At 37.7% G+C, this 24,711-nt stretch overlaps 1 protein-coding gene and 1 non-coding gene across 2 annotated transcripts; both read left to right on the top strand.

Annotated features, from left to right (window-relative positions):
* The first annotated feature begins 16,583 nt into the window (after positions 1–16,583).
* Positions 16,584–20,268, top strand: LOC149018540 (putative xyloglucan glycosyltransferase 5). The gene is made up of 5 exons (XM_089152742.1): positions 16,584–17,763; positions 17,967–18,275; positions 18,359–18,649; positions 18,740–18,853; positions 18,973–20,268. The coding sequence occupies exons 1-5, from the start codon at positions 17,038–17,040 to the stop codon at positions 19,624–19,626; spliced, it is 2,094 nt and encodes a 697-aa protein (XP_089008868.1). The 5' UTR covers positions 16,584–17,037; the 3' UTR covers positions 19,627–20,268.
* A 3,159-nt stretch (positions 20,269–23,427) lies between these two features.
* On the top strand, positions 23,428–23,499 carry TRNAG-UCC (transfer RNA glycine (anticodon UCC)). Its single transcript has one exon. It is a non-coding gene; the product is annotated as a tRNA-Gly (tRNA).
* The last annotated feature ends 1,212 nt before the right edge of the window (positions 23,500–24,711 follow it).

Genomic DNA, 24,711 nt, shown 5'->3' with positions numbered 1-24,711 from the left:
CCCCTACCAAAAGGGTAGTAGCATGTGGGGTACCTAGCCATGCAATTCTAGACTCTACCTAAGAATGCCATCCAATAGTTATGATAGTCGTTGGAGACATCGGGGGCATGTGTCCCATTCCACGCCTTCCGATATCCCAAGCTAAGATATCCCATAGGAATACCTCATCCATCAGAACCACATACTAACCATCATCAGTATATAACATTCATTACCAACAAAGTATATATGTAAACAAGATAAACAACAACAATATAACAAGATCAGCATGTAGACCATGATTGCAGCAGCATATATAATGAATAATACTAACAGACACTGGACTAGCATGTTCAAGTCTATTCATAAAGATAGGATTGTATGCCCTTACCTGCATATAAGTAATTCGTCCGTAAAAAGAAATCCGTAAACAATTATAAAACTTTCTCTTCAAACAAAGAACACCTAAACACATGGTTACAATAAGGTATAAGTCAATTGAATAAAATCGGGTCAAAACCAAAAGCCAATTGGTCACCGGTACTGCTCGCTCGTGCCGGTTGCTTAGGTTGAGCGACTGCCACTAGTGACCGCCCCAAAAACAAAGAGTTTCAATCCGAAACTCAGGCTTCTAATCATTTGTTTTCAATCCGAATTTTGGATGATCATAGTCCGAATCTCAAATTTATTATTCCCATAACCACTGGGTGAAAGGAAACCTAACAATCATCATAATTGGATTATCCATAAACCTTCCCTTGTTCAGATTAGCCCTTTTCTACGAAAGCAAGGTTTCATTTCTGGATCTGATCTCACTAAGATTAACAAAAAGGTAGGTGATGCAATAGAAGGATCAAGAACAACCAAAGATGAAACACTAATCTACTTTAATCATAGCAGGTGGTGGAGCATAGGTGAACAGGGAATCACTTACCTCAACTGGATTGACTATGACTAACAGTAGAACCTTCTGGGACTCCAACAACACTTCAAATTTGCTTTTGGCACTTCTCCACAACCGTCTAACCTCCAAAAACGGTAACCACGAATAAAATATTCATAAATTAGGCGAGGTTTGTTATTTATAGAGGTCAGGGGGAAAAATAGGGCAAAACTCCGAAATCATAACCAGGCGATCGCTTGGTTCAATCAACCGCCACTAGCAACCGCCCCCATGTATTTTGCTATACAAGGGTGCTTTTGCCAGGGGGTTGATGTCCAAGTACAACCTAGCCCTAAAGAAGAGATGGGGGAGATCTTACCCTCATTCCGAACATCTCCAGACATCAATTGCCTTCCAGAAGTCCAATTAACAAGCAAGGCAGGCTCTTCAGACAGAGGATCCAGATCCATGGGTTCAGGGTATGGATCATGGACTTCTATCCAGACACTCCACAAATTTACCCAACTAGACCTTCGGGTTCTCAGACCTGCAATACAAATCTCAAGTTAGAAATACGAGGGTTGTTACATCAACAACAAGCCCCATAGCCATAAGTAGATGTGGAGCCTACAGACTCCTCCAAGCTCATGGACCCCATCGCTCCCGACAACTTGTTCGTTAGATCGAAATGGTCATATGAGCCATATGATTGAGTATTGCCACTAAAACCATAGCCATATAGCCCGTACCCATACATGTGTTGCTGCTCCCCCCATGACCCTCCCCCCTACCAAGCCTAGTGTAGCTCGTAGGACGACCACGATTAAGCTCACCACTATTATTGTCATCCTGGGTGGCATGCGTGTATTGAGTCTCTCCAATGTATCTTTGGGGGGGGATGCTGTGTCTCTGGTAATGGAACATGTAATTGCTCATGTACTCCTCCACCACCACCATCAAGACCATTGTCATCATTATCATCATCATCATCCCTCTGAGACTGACTGTGTCACATCCACCTAGCCGGTACCCTATCTGGAATACCCGAGTGTGTGATCCATAGCCCCAAAGATCAAGTTTAGGAACGATCATATCCACTTAACACAATAACATAATCAAAAGCAAGAGCAAATCATTGTATCCAAGTAATTTAATAATAATAATCAAGAAAGGATCACACAAGAATATCAGAGTTCGGATAACAAGATACCAATCAAAAGATAATTGTAGAGTATAGCGAAAATATACCCCACAAACAAAGCAGAAGGTAGATCAAAAATCTAAAGCAAGATCTAAGCTATTACAAATAAAATAAAAGTCTAGAAGAACAAGAGTAAACTAATCAAAATTCTTCTGTTGGCTCTTCCTCTTCTTCGATCCTTGCCTTCTTCACCTTAGGGTTGTGCTCTTGCAACTTCAGATCAGCTTCTAGCTCACGATCCCATCGGCAAATAAGACGATGCCGGCTACCGTCAATAGGAGCCGTCAATGTAGTCCAAACATGCGTGCTCATCACACCACTGATCATGACCTTCTCCAATAAATTTTGTAGTTGAACCATATAAGGAAGGGTCCTTCATACCGAAGCATGGGTTCTCTTCCGTTCCTACAAAAGCATCTAAAAACATGTCCCTCGAAAGGGTAAGCTCAAAAGAACTTAGCAAGTAGTTCAATCACAATAAACATCTTCACACAATCCATAGCAAACATAAATGCAATGATATGAGACAATGAATATAAGCATGCTTCTAACTCTACATATACTGGTCTCTATTGGTAGACACGCTTTAAGTCATAGCACAATACTCCTTTGGGTAGGTCTCAAATCACTCTCCCTCAACCTTCCCGGTATCTTGGGTTCTCCGTTTGTAATTGGGTCCTGCATCCTTCTTGGACATTCCATGGCTAGGGTTTAGGTCACCACTTTCTCACATCACCATTGGTTTGAGTATTGGCACATGTTTAGGGTTAATCTTAGCCCAATGCAAGTCATCTACTGAGTCATATCTACTTAAGGTTAGATATGTCCATTCCTCGCTCCCCGCGATCCTTTCCGGTATCCTTCCCCCTAGAGTCACCGTCTCCTTCCCGGCTACGTAGACTCTTAACCCTATTGGTCATACACAAATAATTAACAGGAAGCTCTCATGTCCTCTCATGGGTTGGTTACCGGTCTTGAGCGCCCATAAGCCCAAGTCTACTACTGCAACCCTACCAATGAATGGCCCCCAAAATATGATTCATGTCCTCTCACGGGTTGGTTACCGGTCTTGAGCGTCCACAAATCCCCATTGTTGCCACAGGTCACTTGGTCTCAATTTCCCTTCCGATAAGGTCATATATGACAGGGGTTTCCCTAGCCAAACACTTCTAGACATGCCCTAGGTAGGTCAACCAATAGTCAAGGAAAGAGTCAAGGGGCACCATAGGAAAGCGTCCCATACCACCTCCACTAGTGTCCAAAGACAAAAATGGCAAAAGGGCATTCCCCACTCCACAACTACAACCTAGGCATTCACACCATATCATGATTCCATACATATCACATCATAGTCCAAACCACATTCACATCATTCAATAATCAATTATAATATGTAAATCATAATATGAATATGCTACTATAATTACATAAGTAATATGATATAAAGAAAGTAAAACAATAGTAGTTAAATCATTCATTCAAATCATATCACAACAAGGCATGTAAATATGCATATTGTGAGTGAACGCACTCACCTCAAATTTTGAATCTATAACCTTCAAGTGAGAGATCAGAGAACAAGACCAAAATCACCTAAACAAGCTTAAACAAACATGTATAAACTATAAGAAGCAAATCCAAAAGATTGGAGTCAAAACGGAGACAAAATAGGGAATTCTACCGTTAACAACTTGCTTGGTCGATGGTCCTTGGTCTATGGTATCGACCAAGCAAACAGTGTACAGACATAATCTCCAATTTTTTATTGAAAACTCGCTGAAACACATCGGAACACTCCAAAATTAATAGGAAAAATTCTAAAACAATATACTAAGACTATCTATGAAGGTCTAAACATCTAACAAGGTAAAAGGAATAGAATTCTAATAAAACTCTTATTAGGTTAAAACCATGGATCATCACGGAACAGCTAGAATGAAAGGGGACTCATTCAAAAGGATAGAAAACAGTAGATAATGCATGGAAAACAAGTAAGGAAGAGGTCTAACACAATTTAGAATAGAAAACTATAGAAAGGGCATATCATGTTAACAAAACTAAATCAAATACATGGAGGATCACCATATGGCTTCAAGGGAGAACATAGAGTGAATGGGGATTCACTCTAAGACAAAGGAGATCAGAGGTTGGGTCATTACAGTAGTGTAATACCTTCCTCATAATCAAAACAACAAGAGAAAATAGTAGAGAGAGGAGATCAGAGAATAAAGAGATAAAATACCAACCTTAAAGAAGAGTAATCAAAGAGGAACTTTGATTGAATGCATGGGGATCTTCCTTGGCTTGAAGAGGAGGTTCTAGGGTTCTTCCCACATTCTTCAATAGTTGAGAGGCAAAACAATTAGGTTTAGACCGAGGTTACAATATATAGGGGATCCAAAGTCCAAAATTAGACAAATCTGTTTTCTGGAGTTGGGCCTTCAACCAACTTAGGGAAAGGTCTGACCTAACTTCCTAGGACCTTCCAAAGCTATCAACACTGAACTCAAAGTCCAACTTCCAAGTCAAACACCAAACTCTTCACTTCTTCATCCAAAACAAATAGGGTGTCCAAGTTAGGGTTAGGTGGGATTTCACAGACTGGGACTAGGAACAAAGGTGTCATCTGGATCATCCTTGTGCATGCCAGGCTCCACCATCCAATCCTCATCCGTAGTGGCAGCAACTGCCTGTACATGTACCTGCCCCTCTTAAGATGCCATGTACTCATCTACATCAACTCCTGCAACTTGAGGAATGACTAGGTCTGGCCTACCTCTAGGCTAATCTAACACCAGCTCACCCCTATCCAACAACCAATCAGTGAGGGGATGCTACTCATCTGCAATGACCTCGAAGATATCAGTGAGCTGGATGTCCCTATCCATCTCTCACGGTTACCATTTAACCTGGCATGCTCTAACTTCAACCTCATGTTGTAGTGGCAATACACGAGGTCATTCAAGCGTTGACTTCCCAACTTGTTCCTCCTCTTGGAGTGAATCATGCCAAATGTACTCCAGTTCCTCTCGCACCCAAAGACAAAGCAAGTCTAGGAGAGGATCTTCACTGCCACTCTCCGAAGGTTCTCTGCATCGCCCCCATACAAAACCCACCACTCAGCTGCATTATCACAAATAAATTAAGTTAATACTTTAATGCTTAACAAAAAATGATACTTATATAATTATATACTTATATGTAAAATGTAATAATAATAATAGTACTAAAAATCATGCATCTAATCTGTATCATAATTTTGTCGGTATGTAGAGCAGCATCTGAACCAAAGGCCTCTAGTGCATCCCTAAACATTTTGATCTACAATAATTTGTATTGATGGTTAGCTAAATTCTTTCACAAATAAAAAGCAAGTACTAAGTTCTAACCTCCATGTGGCAATTTGACTGGACCACTAGGTTTGGCTCCAACTTCGAGATAACCTGCATAATTGCATTGAACAGGTCTGACCACAACCCCAAATTTTCACTATACTGATATTTGGGATTGAGATAATAGGCTGCAAAATTCACAAACTCACAGTTAGAGACTTAATATCTACTACAAGTTACAAATTAATAACCCAAACTAATTACTTACCCACCCTATGCATCGGATGCATTAGATGAGCGGTCCATCTAGCATGCACAATATTCAAGTAAGTGGTGCAACCTCTGGGGTTAGCTCTTTGGATTGCTATCTTCATTCACTCAAGGGGTGCATAAATGTGGGGCATAGTGGGGCTCCCTCAGGGAGGAATCAACCATATGTAAAACCTTGATTATGGGATCTAAGGTCTCCAGCACAATTGTCACATTCCTCCAAAACTCATCAAACGAGATTGTCATCTGTGCGGTGCACCCACTACTTGTAATGAATTATCACAAAAACCTTAAATTAGTAATAAATACTACATACTAGATATTCATAGTATAGATGTATAAGAAGTTAAGAACTTCTTAAATCAAATAGTAGAGAGAAAAAAAAATACTTACTTTGATCCAATCCATGAGAACCACTCATCTGATGCAAACATGGATCTCAGGCTTGCCTTCCGTTCCTAAATATTGCTGAGGGTGACGAAATTCGTGGCGAATCTCGTAGGATCGGGTCGCACTAGCTCACCCTCACATGTTCGCCTAATCATATCCAAAGCAACGATATGACTATAGATGAAATTAGTTACCTGCCTGGCCTTCTCCACTGTGCTCTGGATAATAGTGATCTTATCAATGTCCTTTAACATGAAGTTGATACACTGAACTACGCATGGTATCTAATATAGATTATATCGAGGTGTATTCATCAGTACCTCACTTGCCTTCTTGAAGTTGGAACCATTTAAAACAATCTGCACCACATTATTCTTCCCAACCTCATCAATAACATCCTGCAGGAGTCCAAGTATACCTATGGTCTTTTGTTTGCCCAGGAAGCATCCACAGATTTAAAAAAAAAAAAGTCCGCCTATCACAATACTCCATAAAGTTGATGATAGATTTTCTTGTTGGACCGGTCCATCCATCACACATAATGGTGCATCCATATAACCCCCATATCTGTCTCAAACCACTAATGAACTGCTGCAGTTCCTCCTTCCTCAATCAGTAAGGTGGTCATCATCTCTTTAGGGGTGGGACCAACATATCCAAGATCTGCCTCTGCAATAGTGTTAATCATAATTCAATAATAAGGACCCTGTGCTATATTTATTGGAACCGAATTGTAGTATATCCACTTCGACATTACTTTTTTCACTTTCTTAGCCATCCCTTTCCATGCACCTGTAATCTTGGGCTGCTTGGCCCCTTTCTTTTTGAAAATATCAGGATCCTGCTCTAAGATAAGATCCCTCCTCTGTGAATAGTCACGTGGTCCTCGTAGATCGTCTGACTTTGTGATCGGCTATTTTTATTAGGTTACAATGCTAAATTCACAATGGCATAGGGGTAGTTTAAGAATTACAAAATTATTTAGCCATGACTTAATGGAATGTACTACTATGCAATTTCAAGTAACATTTTGGGGTGTTTATACTAATTTGGCATAATTTTAGGGTGTCTATGCTTTTTGCCATACATTTTGTAGTATCCCTAAATTTGTTTAAAAAAGAATGATATTTCATCATGTGTGATGTATGTTTTCACACTTAGATGTAGATTCCCATGCGAAAGTTACACATGATCAATAAGTTCATATTTAGAATAGTTTAGGTTGTGGAGTTTGGATCCTCTACCCATCAAGATAGCTCCTCTCAAACCCTTCCACCATTATGTTCAGAAGAATGTTTCATTTCTAACCGCTGATGATATGACCCAGAGATGGATTGTCCCTCTAAATATATCATTAAGAGATTTTTTCTTTTTCTTTTTTCTTTTTCTTTTTGTAGAAAGATAAATATTATTAAGTGAGAGAGAAACCTTGAGCCAATTTACAGCCTAGTCTATCCTATGAAACCTAAGAAAGCTAGAGAAGTATATCATGTAAGAAAGTTATCTTATGTAAGGTTGCATGTTTGGCAATGGTGTCAGGAATCATACTTGCTTCCCTTAGAATATGTGTGATCATCACTACTTCAAAGTCCAGTGAGAGGTTCTTTGTATCTTGTATCAAAGGATTCAATTTTCATGCCAGAGTAGAGTTATGTGAATTGATCATGAATAACATATGATAGAAAAATATGAGTGAAGCAAGAGTCCTTTCTTCTGAAGAAGATCCCTGTTCTCTGGGAGAGACAACATTCTAAAGTTCTGGTGTAGGAAAACATGACTTTTAAGTTAGGTTCAGAAATAAATTATTGATCTCCTCTAAGAAACTAGACTCCATTCTAAGTTAGGTTCAGGCTTCATGTATTGGTCCAGCAGTCATCCACCAAACCATGCCACGTGGCAATTAATTAATCATGTCATGAGTCATATCTGTTTGTGTCTTTGCAAAGCACACGCACACGTGTTTGCCGTGTTAGTGTTGGCAACTATGAAAAAGCATCAACGATATCATTAAATCCAAGTCTCCCAACCGACAATCAAAACTCACATTTTGGGCCACACCCTATCATCTAATGTTGGGGGGGGCCACGGTTGTGGGTGTCCACTGGTCGGTTCGTGTTGAACCGGACCGGTTTTAATTCTGATCAATAGAATATTGTGGTTATGGTTTTAATTTTGAAATGTTGCTCAATTGTTAAGGATTCGAAGCTGTTTTGATGTGAAAGGCAAAACTTAAAAAACTATCACCAAGTGTGAAGATAGAAGATAATTAGAGACAAGATTTGAGTTTGGTGGGCCAATCGTTTAGTCCCATTTAGTGGTAGAGATCTTTTCTTCTTTTGGGTTTTTAGCCTTTTAGGTAAACCCGGAAAAGTAAAAGCTAGCTGGGCGACTTCTTGTGTTTGTCCAACTAGTTGTCTTTCTGAGGTGTGCTCTGTGCAGGTGTGCTCTTACCTTTCATATCTGATTAAATAAATTTTTTTATTTTTTATTTTTATTTTTTATTAAGCCTTAATATTCTTGTGTTTGTCTAATTAGTTGTCTTACAGATACAATCTATTTTACTTTTTTTTTTTGTTCATGGCTTGTTTGCTAAATTGTCTTGACATCTACCACAATCAATGAAGTCTGACTGAATTTTCTTGATATAAAAACAATTGGATCAATAGACAATGGAATGTCTAGATTCGGAACCTGTATGAAGCTGATTGTCTTACCTTTCATACCTTAAGAAATTTAATATCCCCCTCTCACACTAGCCACACAAACAATTGTCGTCCAATATCATGGTGGTGGATGACTTGAAAGGGGGGTTGAGTGAGGATGGAGGTGTTGGGGCTGGGGAAGTGTTGGGGGTTAGGTGTGGGTAAAAAGGATATTTTAGTCATTTCACAAGCAAATTTATCTGTAGTTGGTTTGAGACCTAGACATAACCTTTTTGGACCCTAAAGCCCCATCAGCTTAAGTCTTGGGAACCGAGTTTGGTCGGGTCAACAGCACAACAATAGCTTAGGGAGTCCGGATCACTAAGACACCCGACCGCGTACATCCCGGAAAAACACTTTTTAAAAAAAAAAAAAAACTTCTTCCCTTGGACCCACTAAGGTTTTGTGGTCAACTTATGCACTTTAACTACATCTTCAGAGAGGTACTTATTATATATAATTTAAATATAATACGAGGCTTTGCCCTAGATCTTGAGGAGATTCGAAATTGAACTTTACATTTAGAGATGGATCTTCTTTATTAGCTAAGTTGAGCACCTAAGAAATGAAGGGTCCGATCAAAAATCACCCACCACCACTTCCTCTTTTGTTGGTTTTAGGGTTTTTCTACTTCTTCTTCTTGATTCTTCTTCGATGATTCTCTCTGTTCCAAGATTTTGCCAATACCGAGGATTTCAAGAAACTACCAACACCTTTACTTTACCCATCAAATGCCTCATTTCCTCCCTAAACCCATAATCCATAGTTAAACCACCTTCTAACTATGAAGCAAATCATTTTTTATTTTTTTATTGGTGAAACATGTAGTTTTATATTAGGGAGTGGGGATATTATACATCATTAGAGAGAATCAAATCGTGACCACTTCACTAAAAAGTATTGATCATTACCAAATGAACAACCCTTTAATGGTAAATCCAATCAAATTTGCATCAACAAAACTTCTCCAAATTGATATTGCAATCGAATAAGAACAACCCCTTCCTCCCCCCCGGCTCCGTACTCACTACTGTCACCATGCCTAAGGCCCCCTAGTTAGGTTAACTTTGAAAGGTTGGATACAATTGAAGGTAAAATAGTAATTCCACATTATCTTTTATATTGTATTTTTAAAGTAAAGTTAAAATGATAATCTCTGTGTTATGGTCAAACCGGTATGTTATGGTCCGACCATAGTGTCATGATTCGAACACAACTTTGAATCCTTGTTAAATTCTATTATGGCTCTTGAAGGGAATTCAACTAATGATCGAAAAGTTAAGTCATGATATAACTCTACAATAGAAACTCTTCCTAACCCATTAACAAAGACTATATAAAGAGGTATTGTTATTATCTTAAGGTTGGCACTCTTGAGTTATTGAAGATATTGAGAGGTTGAGCTTGCTTCCTTTGTTCGTTTGAACTAACTTGTTCGTTGGATACGAAACTCAACCACACCGGTCGAGCATGTTATTGCAGGTTTGAGCGTTCGACCAGGGGAAACCGAATTCTGCAACAACACTCTGCTTAGCTGTTATCAGCCAAGGAACGATGTTAACTTATACGGACCTATTTGTGAGGTTTGCACAATTAAGTAATGTTAAAACTTTTGTGGCAAAGTTAAGAAATGCATGTGGAAAACTCTTAAAATTATTATTTATATTATAAATTAATTAAGTGATCATTAAACATCCTTGAACGTGTATTAAATGCTGCTTGACTCCATTTCTAATTTTCTATCAAAATGAAATGGCAACAAGAAAAAGAATCTTGACTGGTGAGGTTGTCAATACATTTTAAAAATTGTTAGCTAAGTGGCTCACAGAACTAAGTGAGAAATTAAGAATTAAGATCCATGCAACAAGGATCATGGATCATAAACTATGATGATGACGTTTGAACGGTGGTTTTGACTCCAAATAAATTTCTATTTTTTAAAAATCAAAATGAAGCCGGCAAGAAAAAACAAAATCTTGGTAGCGAGGTTGTCATCCATTTGAAAATTTGTTTTAAGTAAGTGGTTTACAGGAACCCAATGCAAAATAGACGCATCAAATGACATCTTATGTCAATATAATATCCTTCTAAATGAGCTCTAGGTTCAACTACAAGGAGAATAGAAATAATAAACTTCACCAACGGGGGTTGGTCCAAGTGGTAAGCAACTTGATCCACTTAAGCAAGGTTTCGGTATCTAAACCTTGTGGATGCAAAAAATCCCGCTTAGAAGACTCACCCATTGCAGCCAGGTGTGTGACCCAGGTCGAACACCGGATTAGTCAGGGCAAAGCCTTGGAACCGGGGTTGGCAACCAAAATAAAAAGAAAGAATAAACTTCAAAATAATTTTTGTTTTCCACTAGAAGAATAAGAAAAAGCCTTACATAATAAATATAGTTAAAGAAGAAGGGGTATGGGGGACTTGAATGTGTTATCTATATTGGTAGGAGTGATTAGGAGTTTAGGACTGGTTTTAACCATCTACAGGGCATAGGTCCTATATTTTAAAGGTTAGGTCTACATTAATTGTGTTTTTTTTAGATTCTTTCAACATATATTTGAAGAATGAATTACCTCTAAACATTGACAAGGTGATTATAAGTTGGTTTTCTTTTTAAATATGTGGTGGAGGGGTGTAAAGGAAGTATAGTTCGAATCCCAACTAAGTTCTACATTCTTTAGGGGTACTGAAACTATAAGTCAAGCAACTTAGACTTGATCTCAAATTGCAGGATATTGAACTTGAATAGCCCGAAGAGAAGGCGATACAGGCAACTAGGCAGTCTATTCTTTGGATGTGTTCAGAGGTTTGCCGACCAGCTCGTTTCCAGTACGGTCACTTCAACGAGTTTACACAGCTGCGTAAAACTCAACGAGAAACCTTTCACCGCGCCACCAATTCCATTTGGAGGGGTAGCAGTAGATCCAGCCGATTTACTCGGCCCTATTTGGGTTTGAGAATGTCTTTTCGTCGTGTGGGGTGTGAAGAGAGAGAAGATTGACAATACTAACATGATTAGCCTCTACTAAAAGAAAAAAATTCTCTATGATTGAAAATCATCCACACTTAAATATGAAAGAATTGATAACGACAACTACTCTAGGGAAGACTTTGGTTTCGACAAACACACTACACTAACCTACCGCAATCACGCATTCAGGGACCGTCTTCTTTGTTAGTACTCAGTGATTGATCCCGTCTTGAATAAGTAATGAAGGGGACATCAGGTGAGGATAGGGGACCCTGATTTTCCAATAAATGATGCTTTCCCATTGCAATGGTGACTCTTTATTTTGGTGTGAAATCCAGCATTAGAAGAATTTTTTTGTTAAGTGAATCATGGCTTGAGGAATCCTTAATGTTGAAATTCAATTTCCACAGCTAAGCTTAAGTTGGCCTTCAAGCTGTACTGGGTTGCGTGAGTAGAAAGCATAGTTGACTTGAACCTTAAAAATCTAGGTCTTGATGATCTAAGATTAAAAATTTTGATCTCTTTAATTAGGTTGGATTCAATCCTGAAATTCTATAATTCTAGCTAGTAATAGAATTTAATCTAATCATAATTTTTAAATGCCAAATTTGGCCTTGGAACAGAATATCAGAATTTCTGGAGTGTAATTCTAGAATTGGTCCACTAGAATCCAGCCAAACACTTCGCTGACCTCAGTTTTAGTTCAACAAAACAAAGGCTTTCTAGGTTTTTTTTTTAACCATAGAGATGATGGATAATAGGCATTGGTGCAATGGTAAAGTTATTCTATTATGATTTAGTTGTCATATATTCGAATAAAATGGCAATAGTTTCGGACTAATATTAAAACCTTGGTCTTGACCATGGAATAATAAATCAATCCATAGCACCATACCGCGTTTATCGTATTTTACCATAAAAAACCTTATAAGGTTCAATAGGAGCGAACCAAGTTAGTTTTGGTTCAACCGGATATGTCAAATACTCAACCTTGATTTTCTGATCACAACCCTGAAAGAGTTAGAATATTCGAACTTGACCCATCCTTGGGGCCAAATTTTTTAATTGTGAACTTGTTCAATCCCGAGAATAGTCAACATGAATTTAGATCATCAAGGCCAAACTTGCATTTCTAGTTTGACTGCAGAATATAAGCTCACCATAAAAAGTAAGTCCGATGCACTGATGCTCCTAAACCTAGCAATGATACAAGCATCTTCGACTTGTGTTCACTTCTCTTAGGGGTTAAATTTTTTCCTATTTTTGAAATGAATCGGCACTTTCGCATAATTTTTTGCCCACTTTGAAATCCCCACCCCACCCCAAGGAAAAATAAATAAACTACTCTTGAAAAGGCGAAGAAACACTCTTCTAGTGGGGGTATTCTTGCCTTTTTGCCATCAAAAATAACTTTTATATTTTAAAACCCTAAAAAACTCTTAAGTTTCTCCCTGTTTTATTCTTTTTCTTTTTTCTGTTATATTTTTTTCTTGTATAACCATATATGATTTCAATATTCAATTTGAAATAGTAAAAATGCATAAAAACAGGAAAACTGTTCTTTACCTAAAAATAGGGAAATCAAAGAAAGACAAATTGTTTCTCATCCAGTTGGGTGTCCTATTGACTGGTCAACATTTCACATTTTACCGGTCTGAACTGTCCGGTTCAACCGGATTCAGTAAATCCTTACTTTTTAATTTTTAATTTTTATTTGCCAGTCAATACAAATTGTTAATGAATAAGGAATCAAAACCCCACGTGGCATTTAATAGGCACCTGAGTAGAACTTTCTATCTCCTCCATCACAACTCACAAGTCTAACGACCCACCAACCCCCTATTTTAGTTTTATTTCATAAGAATCTCTTTTTCAATGTTTCTCATGCATTGCGTGATTTCCTGCTGTAGGTGTCGGTGCTGGCAACTCAACTCTTAAATAATTGTTTTCTTCCCAAAATAAAAAAACATTTCTCTACTGTTATTTTTCCAATTAAACATTTAAGTATTTTATTTATAATTATTAAGTAATTAACTTGGAATTAATGCACTAAGGTTGACCATAATCTTCATTTTCCACTCCCAGATTTTATGGTTAAGCAACTAGTTGGTAGATGGCATTGAGGGAGAAGCATGGATATGCTATCAGTATCAGTCTCTAAATGGTAGAGATATGGTGTTCTCTTCGCATTTTCATTCGAATATTAGGAGGAGAGCTCACTTCTCAGTTTTGACATGATGAATAAGAAGTGAAATCCTTATTGGGTTTACTTCCAAAGGTGTGGTGAAGAGATTGAAGGAAGTACAAACATCTATCTTGACACACAAAAAATTCCGATTCCAACCGCATAATTCTAAGTCATAATCCAACATTAGATCCGTGTCAGTTCATTGCGATATAATTGCCGAAATGATTGACACTTCAACCCCGCAAGAGGTGGAGCTAAATTTTTGCAAAATTGCTTGGGTCATGCGCATTAAAATGCGCATGACTGTCAAGTCGAGATTTCGAACCGTTAGATATGAAATCTCGGTCGAAATTTAGTTTCGACCATTGAATTTCAAAGGTCAAGATCGAAATTTCGACCGAATTTCCAATCTGACGGTCCATGGTGTTTGGCTTGACAGGTCCTGTGCATTAAAAGTGCAGGACCCAATCAAAGTCCAAATTTTGGTGGTCCACCCCTAAACTTGTTGGGGATTTGGATATGCCTGGAATTATGCCAATTACCATGTGCTTCTATTTGACCATCAACCAAATGGCTTGTTTCACTTGTCTATGTAACAGGGACCGTTAGATCAGTATTGAAAGACGCATCCCATGTTCACTGTAGTTTCCGGAAAATAATAGGAACAGTTAGGTTGGGTCCCACCTCTAGTGTCTGCGTTTGGGTTAACCGAACGGTAAGGATGGATACAGCTGGCATGGTCGGTGGGGTCATCAACGGCGTGGATGGGGTTTGGTTTGTTCTTATTTTCTGTTTTTCCACGTCAGCATGACCATGTGCATGACAATATGTGCTGGAATGGTAGCGTTTCATCACTTCATGCTGTCGGCGAAGTATAGAACTGTCGGTGACGTTGTGACTGGGTCAAATCGGCAAAATCGGCGATTTAGTGGCGTTTGAATTAATATTTCACCAAAAAAGCATAGAAAATAAAATGTATTTACCATCAAATCTAGGGTCACTAATCTCTAGTAATCTTGTGGTCCCTTTCAAAATCATTAGAAACTGAAATTTGTTTAATAAATAAATGTGGTAGAGGATAATTTTTTTTTTCTTTCTCTTTTAGGGTTTACCGGTTAGGAACAAACTTCCTAGGAAATGGATAATCAAATAGCAAACAACGTTCAAATTCGTCTATCGCTTCGTACCACTTACATATCAAGTTGGTTTACTTAAAAATCTGTAGTGACAACTCAAAATGACACTAATTTGATGGATTTTATCAATGTATTTATTTTATTTTTGACAAATTAACATTATCATATATCTATATGATTAGGGCATAGTTAAGATCAATAATGAAAGACTAATGATGGATTAAAGAGGATCTTAATGCAAAACAGGCAAATTGTCTAGGAGTTGCTTTCTTTCTTTACTTTACTTTGTTATCATTAATAGTGAAAAGGGAACAAGCAACAAAGTAGAAGCGTCTAGTTTCCTGTCTTTTATACTTCAAAAGATACCTCTTTAGACCCTAGCACTTACATCATCACCTTATATTATTAATACACCAATAGTTTTTAAAATTTAATATTACTATATTATTGAAAACTAATTGCACTAGTGATGCACTATTAACTAATGTGAGTTAATTAAGGAACAATTACCCAAAAAAAATTAATAAAAGAAAAAAATTGAATCTTTTAATGGGTTAAGGAGAGGGATAGACCTAATTGCTCTGTAAATTACTGGGTTGCGTTAATGAGATCTTAAGATAAGGATCACTATTAAATTGAAAATACAGGAGATGCTAATTTATAGTACATTAATCTGTGTGCTGTATCTTTTTCCTATAATTTAAGATAAGAATAATCATTAATGAAAAAGAATTAAAATGTATCAAATTAATTGAAATCAAAATTGATATAAGTAGATTTGGAAAATCTAAGAGACAAAAGTGAAAATCTTACAAAAATCCAACTTGAGATTTACTCAATCCTAAACAATATCTATTAAGATCAGTAAAAAAAATTTAATACCAATTTCTAGATCCATGCTTTTTAAGATTTTTTTCTTGTTAAGAAAAAAATTTGCTTAATCTTAAAACGGGAAGGAAAGAGAGAAAGTATAAAAAAGGAAAAGAAAATCTATTATTTCAAGAAAAAAAATTTGCATTTAGGGCTGAAAAAAGAAAGTAAGAGAATCTTCTTTTTATTAAGTTTTTTTAAATAACTAACCAGTGAAACTGTGAAACCCTACCAAAGGAAACAAAGAAAATTTTCTTTATATTCACTTTTTTTCTTCTTTCTACATTTTACTGGAAAAACATAGTATGTAACAGTGTATGATTAGCTGGTTTTAAATAGCTTTAGGACAACTTGAAGGAATCTGGCTGAAATGATGAGCAAAAATGGACTGGATAATTCCATTTTATAAGTTTATTAGATTTGGGAACAATCGAGGCCAGTCGGGATCTGAATTGTCTGTGGCTGAACTTTCAACCCATTTCTTGTATTCTATTGCTGTCAGCTAATTACTTTTTTTCGTCTTCTTAGATGTAATTCTCTTCCACAGTATAAACCCTAAATGGGTTTAGTTTAATCGATTCAATATTATCTTTACTGTCTGCTATTGTGGTTGTTAAGGTTCTGTTCTTTAATACCATTCCCCCCCCCCCCTTCCAGCCATGGTTAATTTAATTAGAATGAGAATTATTCGAATCTAATGGATTCCTTAGGTAGAAACTACAAAGTTAAAAAGGATGATTGTGTTCTGGTTGGATTTATTGAATAAAAGCCACATGGATGAGAGCTTTACAACTGCAGATACCTTCCTCTATTATGGTGTTCTTCTCTGTTTGGGTAGCCTGTAGAGCCTTAAAAAAAAAACCCTCGGCTCTTCTTTGTCCTTTACTTGCTACATTTGCACTGGAATGAAGAGAGTCGAAAAGGGTTTTTGTGGTTTCTGACTCTGGGATCTGGCTTTCAGTGTTGGAGCCTCAAATGGGTTGTCATGTTATTCTTGTCTTCAAGATCTAACCCTTCTGGGTTTTGAAGATTTGGTAGGTGAAGTGTTTAGAGGTTATAGGGTTCTGCTTCTTGGTTTTGGGAGTGTGCTTAGTATTCCTGAGTTTCTAGTCATGGCTCCAAGCTTGGATTTTTCTGCTTGGTGGACTAAAGAGAAAAGGAAGGGAACTCCGGTGGTTGTGACCATGGAGAACCCAAACTACTCTCTTGTGGAGATTGACGGGCCTGATGTTCCATTTCAGCCAGTGGAGAAGGATAGAGGGAAAAATGCGAAGCAGGTCACCTGGGTTTTGCTTCTCAAGGCTCATAGAGCAGTTGGGTGTCTTACCTGGCTAGCAAACTTACTCTGGTCTCTGCTTGGGGCAATTAAGAAAAGGCTGTTCTTAGGTCAGGGAGTAGCCATGGAGAATGGTGACAAGTCTCTTAGGGGCAGAATGCTGTTCAGATTCATCAGAGGCTTCTTATTGGTTTCTTTAGCTGTTCTGACTTTTGAGGTGATTGCACATTTCAAAGGCTGGCATTATTTCCAGAACTCCAATTTGCACATTCCTAAGACCGATGAGATCCAGGGATGGCTCCAAATGGTCTATGTTGGCTGGTTGGATTTCAGAGCAGACTACATTGCTCCTCCTATTCAATTTCTTTCCAATTTCTGTGTTGTCCTCTTCATTATCCAGTCTTTGGACCGGTTGATTTTGAGTGCTGGGATGTTCTGGATCAAGTATAAGAAAATTAAACCAAGAATCGAAGAAGATTGTTTCAAGTCTGACGATATTGAGGGTGCTGGCTACGAATACCCTATGGTTCTTGTTCAGATTCCCATGTGTAATGAGAGAGAGGTAAGATAAAAGTAACTGAAATCATTCTTGTTCTCTACTTTTTGTTGATGGGATCTTCAAGCTCTATTTTATTCCTTGCAGATCTGGTAGAATATTTTTAGCCCTGAATCATGCACCACTTAGGTTTAACAGCTCATGTATGATGCTATTTCCCCTATCCTGTTGATATTGATAGCTCTTTGTTGTTAACCCAACCCTTTCAGGTATATGATCAATCTATATCAGCAATCTGCCAGCTTGATTGGCCAAAAGACCGTATTCTGATTCAAGTTCTTGATGACTCAAGTGATGAGGATATCATGTGCTTAATCAGAGAGGAGGTCTCAAAATGGAGTCAACGTGGTGTAAACATTATATATCGTCACCGTTTGGTTAGAACTGGCTACAAAGCTGGGAATCTCAAGTCTGCTATGAGCTGTGATTATGTGAAGGATTATGAATTTGTCGCTATCTTTGATGCTGATTTTCAACCAAACCCGGATTTCCTTAAGCTCACTGTTCCACATTTTAAGGTAAAATAAACCCAGAAAGAGCTTAATCTAAGTGTTGAAGATGATAGTATTTTTTGTTTATTGCTTCTAATTTGATGTTGCAGGGAAATCCTGAATTGGGGTTGGTTCAGGCTCGTTGGGCCTTTGTGAACAAAGATGAGAACCTGTTGACTCGTCTCCAAAACATTAATCTTTGTTTCCACTTTGAAGTAGAACAGCAGGTTAATGGGGTCTTCCTGAATTTCTTTGGGTTTAATGGGACTGCTGGTGTGTGGAGAATCAAAGCCCTGGAGGAATCTGGGGGTTGGCTAGAAAGGACTACCGTAGAAGACATGGATATTGCTGTTCGTGCTCATCTCAATGGTTGGAAATTCATCTTTCTGAATGATGTCAGGGTAATTGTTTTTGTCTTGATCATTGAATTGAATACATTTGGTAATTGTTTCCTTTATGTTTGTAAAACCATAAAAAATGTTTCATTTCAGGTTCTCTGTGAAGTTCCTGAGTCTTATGAAGCTTACAGGAAGCAACAACACAGGTGGCACTCTGGTCCAATGCAACTTTTTCGATTGTGTCTTCCTGCTATTCTAACTTCCAAGGTAAATATACTTATCTCTTTCTCTCTTCATTCATATCTGTTATGCTCATTGTAATTTATATCATTGTTATTAATTATTAGATTGCATTGTCTCTGATTCAAACTCCACTGTTATTGCAGATATCGTTCTGGAAGAAATCAAACTTAATACTACTATTCTTTCTCTTGAGGAAGCTGATCCTCCCATTCTATTCATTCACATTGTTCTGCATTATTCTTCCTCTAACAATGTTTGTGCCAGAAGCTGAGCTTCCCCTTTGGGTCATCTGTTATATTCCTGTTTTCATGTCATTCCTTAACATCCTTCCTGCCCCAAAATCATTCCCATTTATTGTACCCTATCTCTTGTTTGAGAACACCATGTCGGTTACCAAATTCAATGCCATGGTATCCGGACTGTTCCAGTTAGGGAGTTCATATGAATGGGTTGTCACCAAGAAGGCGGGTAGGTCCTCAGAATCTGATCTTCTTGCCATTGCAGAAAACGACTCAAAGGCCATGAACCAACAACCACAGATCCTGAGAGGAGTATCTGACAGTGGGCTCTCAGAATTGAACAAATTGAAGGAAGAGCAAGAAGCATCACCTCCTTCACCCCCACCTAAAAAAACCAACAAAATCTACAAGAAAGAGCTCTTTCTTGCTTTCCTCTTACTCACAGCATCAGTTAGGAGCCTGTTGTCAGCCCAAGGAATTCACTTCTACTTCTTACTCTTCCAAGGTGTGACATTCCTCTTGATGGGTCTTGATCTAATTGGGGAGCAGATGAGTTAATAATGCCGCAAGCATTTGTAGGGAGGAAAAAGAAAAAGGACACAACAGATTCAGCAGGAGAAAAGAAGGAAGAGAAACAGAAAGACCAGATGTGTTGATGGATGTTCTACAGATTTTGTGGCAGCATTTCCTTGATCGATGTCAATTTCAAGATCAACAGCAACTTCTCTCCATTGTCCTAGGATGTGATGGGTAACTCTCGAGGAGGATTCTCCAACCCAAATAATAAGTTCTTTTCCCCCTTTCTTTCTTATCCTGTTTTGAAGTGTCCATATAGAACTCATTCCATTTCTCCATTTATTACTTCTCCTTTTTTTACATTTTTTGGGGGGCATTTGTCACATAGGACATCATTCTTCTTCTTCTTCTTTGATTCTTAAAACTCTTCAACTCTTGAGGTTGATTTTACTATATAAGTAGGTACAGAGTCTTTTTCTATCTATTCATGCTTGGGTGTGGTTATTGTATTTTATGATTCAGCCCATTTTATATTTGTTATGTTCAAAGCTTGGGTGAGGAGGGTTTACTTGTTGTCTGGTTTCAATTCCAAAATCATACTGAGAGAGATGTATAACAACAACAGCTATTTGTATATTGGCATTAGTTCAGTTAAAGTGAAAAAGAAGGAATCTCGTGGGCCTACTCTCTTTCTTCCTCAATTTGCTTTCTTGCTTTTGATTCCTTTTTACTTGTATTCCTTTCAGCTGCTCTTGGTATATGCATTCTGGGTTTGGTAAATGGAAGTGTCGGCAGGTAGTGAAAGAGGATAAGATTTGAAACCCAGAAAACAGAGAGAGTGAGAAATTAAGTTTTATGGTAAAGAACCAGCAACACCCCTTCAGTTGTGGTTGGTTTTATGACGGTGGACCTAAATTGTTCAGGCTCTCTAATGCCTTATTGGTCCTTATCCTTGGCATCTTCCTCTGTTTTTTGATTCAGGTGCATGTGTTTGTCTTGTCCTTATTTGGACAGTTACAGCAAAAGAGCATGTGAGAAAGTATCCCATCTTCCCTGTAGAAGGTTTAGTAGCTCTCAAGACTCTCAACTAAGGTTATCTCCTGACTCCACACATGAGACTTGGTTTGTCCACCCACTTGGGTGCATGTGGAGATAGGGTTAAACCATCTACAGGGCGTGGGTCCCACACTTTCGAGGAAGATTTTATACACCCTTAAAAGTTGGAGATCTATTCTCATCTATGTGCATTTGTTTGACTATACACCCATAAAAGGTGGAGATCTATTCTTATCTTTACACGCTCCGTTGACTGTTAGGGTGCATCAGTTACCTTATCCGACGGCACCGATGCTTCTTGATTGTGACCATTTTTTGTTCAAACTTGTCATGATTCATGGAAGAATGAAGATTTTTTTTTTTTTTTTGTTTTTTGTTTCTCCTTACGCAACCAGTGTTGGTAATTGACTAATTCCATCTGATTTGAGCAATCAGTGTCTGTTGAAACTTCTATATCATGGCTTCATGGAAAATTTTACTGAGATAATCATTGTTTGAAGAATCACAATCAGATTAATCAAGTGGATTCAGTCAAAATCAGTTAAGTTGGCTCCTTGATTCTGCTTCAAGCTCATCTGGAATCAATTATCTGAGAAAATCAGTGTCACTGTTAATTTGCTTTACTTTCTAATAACAGTAACAGTAAATCAATCTCAACTAAGTAGTTAGAAAATTACTGAGAAACTGAAACTTTTGATTGAATTTCAATAATTACTTCTATTGAATCAAATCGAGAAACGTACTTAATGCATTGAATGGTACACTCATAATGTGCTTACAAATGAAAGATCAACCATAAGGACCTCGACGAGTGGCTAGAGATGATCACACTAATAAACAACAACAACAAGTCTTGCCTCAATTAAATGAAATCAATTACATAAAAGAGTACTTTAATCATGGCTTTCTAACATATATAGTTGTGACCTGTGAGACCCTACATACATCTCATTACTCATGTCTTATGTGTAGTTCAAATGTTTATTAAATGGGGTCAATTGGGCATGGCTGATACACTTGCATTGTCTGGTTGTTAAGGGCTTGTGTTACATGCATGGACAAGCAAATTCAAGGATTGTGGGATATTAACAGGCTATCTCCATGCCTTGGGGAAGAAACCAAGCACCCTATGTCAAATGATTCCTTCCTTTCCCTGCTTGTCTTAGTGATCTCAAAAGAGATAAGAGGCAAACTGGTTAAAGCTTTAATAAACTCTAAAAGTTATCAATGATGGAAGGGCCTTGGACTGCAAGTTTTGTAGTTACAGCCAAGGTCCTTTTTGGATAAAATCTTTTTTCATTAGAGTGTTCAGTAAGCTTTTTGGTCACTTTCACTCACTTCAGTTTTGATGAAAGACATTCTTATCAGGGGAGAGGGAAGCATTCCATTTAAGGGTTTGAATATTATGGGGGTTTACACCAAGGGCTGAGTCAAGATTTAAGATGGGGAGTGGTCAAATAGTAGTGAATTCTACGTCTTAGTTTCTACAAATTTGTCAAATACCTTACAAGTTAACTATTGACACTTTTCTACCCGTTATTTTACTGTTATTTTTTTTTCCATTCTAGGAAACCAAGTACAGGTATTTCACACATGAAAAGAGGACCAGAGAGATCTCTTTAGAAAAATTTTTAAAAAATCGAAGAAGATGTCGACAACCCTCTCGGCCTTGGGGAAACTCCACCCCTAGTGTACAATATAATTAATGATTTAATTTTCCTTCATCTACTATTGATACAATTCAATATACCCTGGATTAGGGTTATTATGAGATCAAAATGGTAGTTGGTTGAAGGAACACTTTCTCTATCATTTTAAAAGATCATATATACTTTCTCATCTTCCATGTTAGTTCTCGAGTTATACAACTATTATGACAACTGACTGGTGGAGTAGTTGAATCGTATTCATTACAATAACAGATGATTATTTAGTGGAAAAGAGTTTTCTATCTATGAGTATAGCTTAAGTGTTGGTGTAGAACGCATGGAATAAATATCATTAAGGAGAGATTTCTGTCTTTCATGGATTTTTTGGAATGGTCATTTCATCTCATCTCATCTCTTTCTTTGTTATTTTTTAGTAACCCATCTCATCTCTTTCATGGGTTTTTTGGAATGGTCATTTCAGCTCCTCTCTTTCATGGAATCATGGGTTTTTTTTTTTTCATCTCATCTCATCATCTCCCATTTGAGAGAGAGAGAGAGATCTTAGCTGAATAATTGGCAGTTAGTGGGCTAAATTTTTGATCATCTGATGGTGATGGGATGGTATGGCATGTAAGTAAGATTCATTGGATTTAGAACAAAGGCAGCTGAGGTATCTCAATCATTTCATGTATAGTTTTTAGTTGAAAGGGTGTGGTTTTGGTAACTGGTAGAAGATTCTTAATTAGTGGATACATAAATTAAAATGAGTGGATGATTAGAGAACTACAAGTAGGTGAATCTTATAAAGCTATAGCATTTCATCCATAAAACATACTCCAATAATTGAAACCTCATCTTATAAATTAAGATTAATGATCACATCTAATGGTAACCTAACCTTAGATATTTACAAAACCTTACAAGGACTGTGACATCAATTAATTTAGATGAGGCAATTTCACAGAAACCCTAAATCCATCTCAACAGTCAACTTTCAGGTTGATAAAACTCCTTCCATTACAAGTTCTCACAAACTATACAAGTATACAACCTACCAGCATTCTATCCAGCGATTTACATATACACCTCTAAAAAGCTTAAAATTTTACTTCACCTTATGATTCACAAAACACAACCAGCGTTTGTAGTCCAACGGTTAGGATAATTGCCTTCCAAGCAATAGACCCGGGTTCGACTCCCGGCAGACGCACATGCCCCTTAGATCTATTTTCAAAAATGATTTGTGGTTTTTATTATTATTTTTTATTTTTATTATTATCTGGGCGAGTTTGCACACACCTCGATTACATCCTCAGGGGGGAGCTTTGTCGTCCGCAAAAAGTCGAACCCATGACCTCTCTACTGAGAAGTATGGATCTTACCCACTTTACTAAACCCTGCATTGATCCACCGTGTTGTCAATACTAAAAGGTGAACCCTCTCTTAAATTAAGTACTTTTTAGGGGTGCAAGTTTGGCCCTAGCGGCCTTGACCCGCCCCTAAGCCCGCCCTGAGCCCAAATAGGGCTTGGGCTAAAGATTTTGGCCCTAAGGGCGGGTTAGGGCCAAAATATTCTGGCCCTGAACTAGGGCCAAGGGCGGGCACAGGATTACTCTGGCTCCCGCCCGCCCATCCCGTCCATTTTTTGCCCCAGGCCCGATGGCCCTAATCTTGGCCCGATTTTTGGCGATTTTGGCCCGACCTTGCCCCGATTTTGGCCCCGATCTTGGCCCGATCGACCGCCGATTTTGGCCCCGATCTTGGCCCCCCATCCCCGATTAGCCCCGATCTTGGCCCCGATTCTAGCCCTGATCTTGGCCCTGATATTAGCCCTGATCCTGACCCTAAACCCGGCCCTGATTTGAGTCTAAAGACTCTGGACCCTCCACCCATATGGAGAGGAATTAATTGTAATACATATAGGTGGATACTTGACACGTGTCAAATTTTAGAAACATGATCATGTTTTGTAGAAAATTAATAAAAATAAATTATAACCTCATTCCAATGTAATAAGCATCTATTTGATTTTGGCCATGATCCTAACCCTAATTTTGGCTATAATCTTAATATTAATTTGACGATTATCATGAACTACAGTACTAGATTTTTACCTTGATCTTCATACTAACATTAATATGAGTCTTGATTTTGACATTTAGTCACTTTGATCATATTAGACTATAAATTCACTTTTTATATTATTTCTAAGGTAATTTTTATTTTTCCAACAAAGTCATTTTTAGTTCAATCAAATATTGATTTTGTTTTTTGACTAAGGTGAGATAATATATTATAAATAATAAAAACTATTACATAAAGAATTAATATCTAATAAATCTACTACTGTGATATTTCAAAAAAATTTATTAAAAACATATAGCTATGTTTGTAACTAAAACATCATTTTCTTTAACTATGG

The sequence above is a fragment of the Hakea prostrata genome, chromosome 4, assembly GCF_041222555.1.
Source record: "Hakea prostrata isolate BN-2017 chromosome 4, UWA_Hpros_2, whole genome shotgun sequence".
NCBI lineage: Eukaryota > Viridiplantae > Streptophyta > Magnoliopsida > Proteales > Proteaceae > Hakea > Hakea prostrata.
This window is presented reverse-complemented; position numbering and strand designations above follow the sequence as displayed.

Excerpts from the sequence above, each read along its gene's own strand:
- LOC149018540 (XM_089152742.1), top strand. The coding sequence starts at position 17,038 with ATGGCTCCAAGCTTGGATTTTTCTGCTTGGTGGACTAAAGAGAAAAGG. Across the intron at positions 17,764-17,966 it reads CCATGTGTAATGAGAGAGAG|GTATATGATCAATCTATATC; the intron begins GTAAGATAAAAG and ends CAACCCTTTCAG. Across the intron at positions 18,276-18,358 it reads TCACTGTTCCACATTTTAAG|GGAAATCCTGAATTGGGGTT; the intron begins GTAAAATAAACC and ends TTGATGTTGCAG.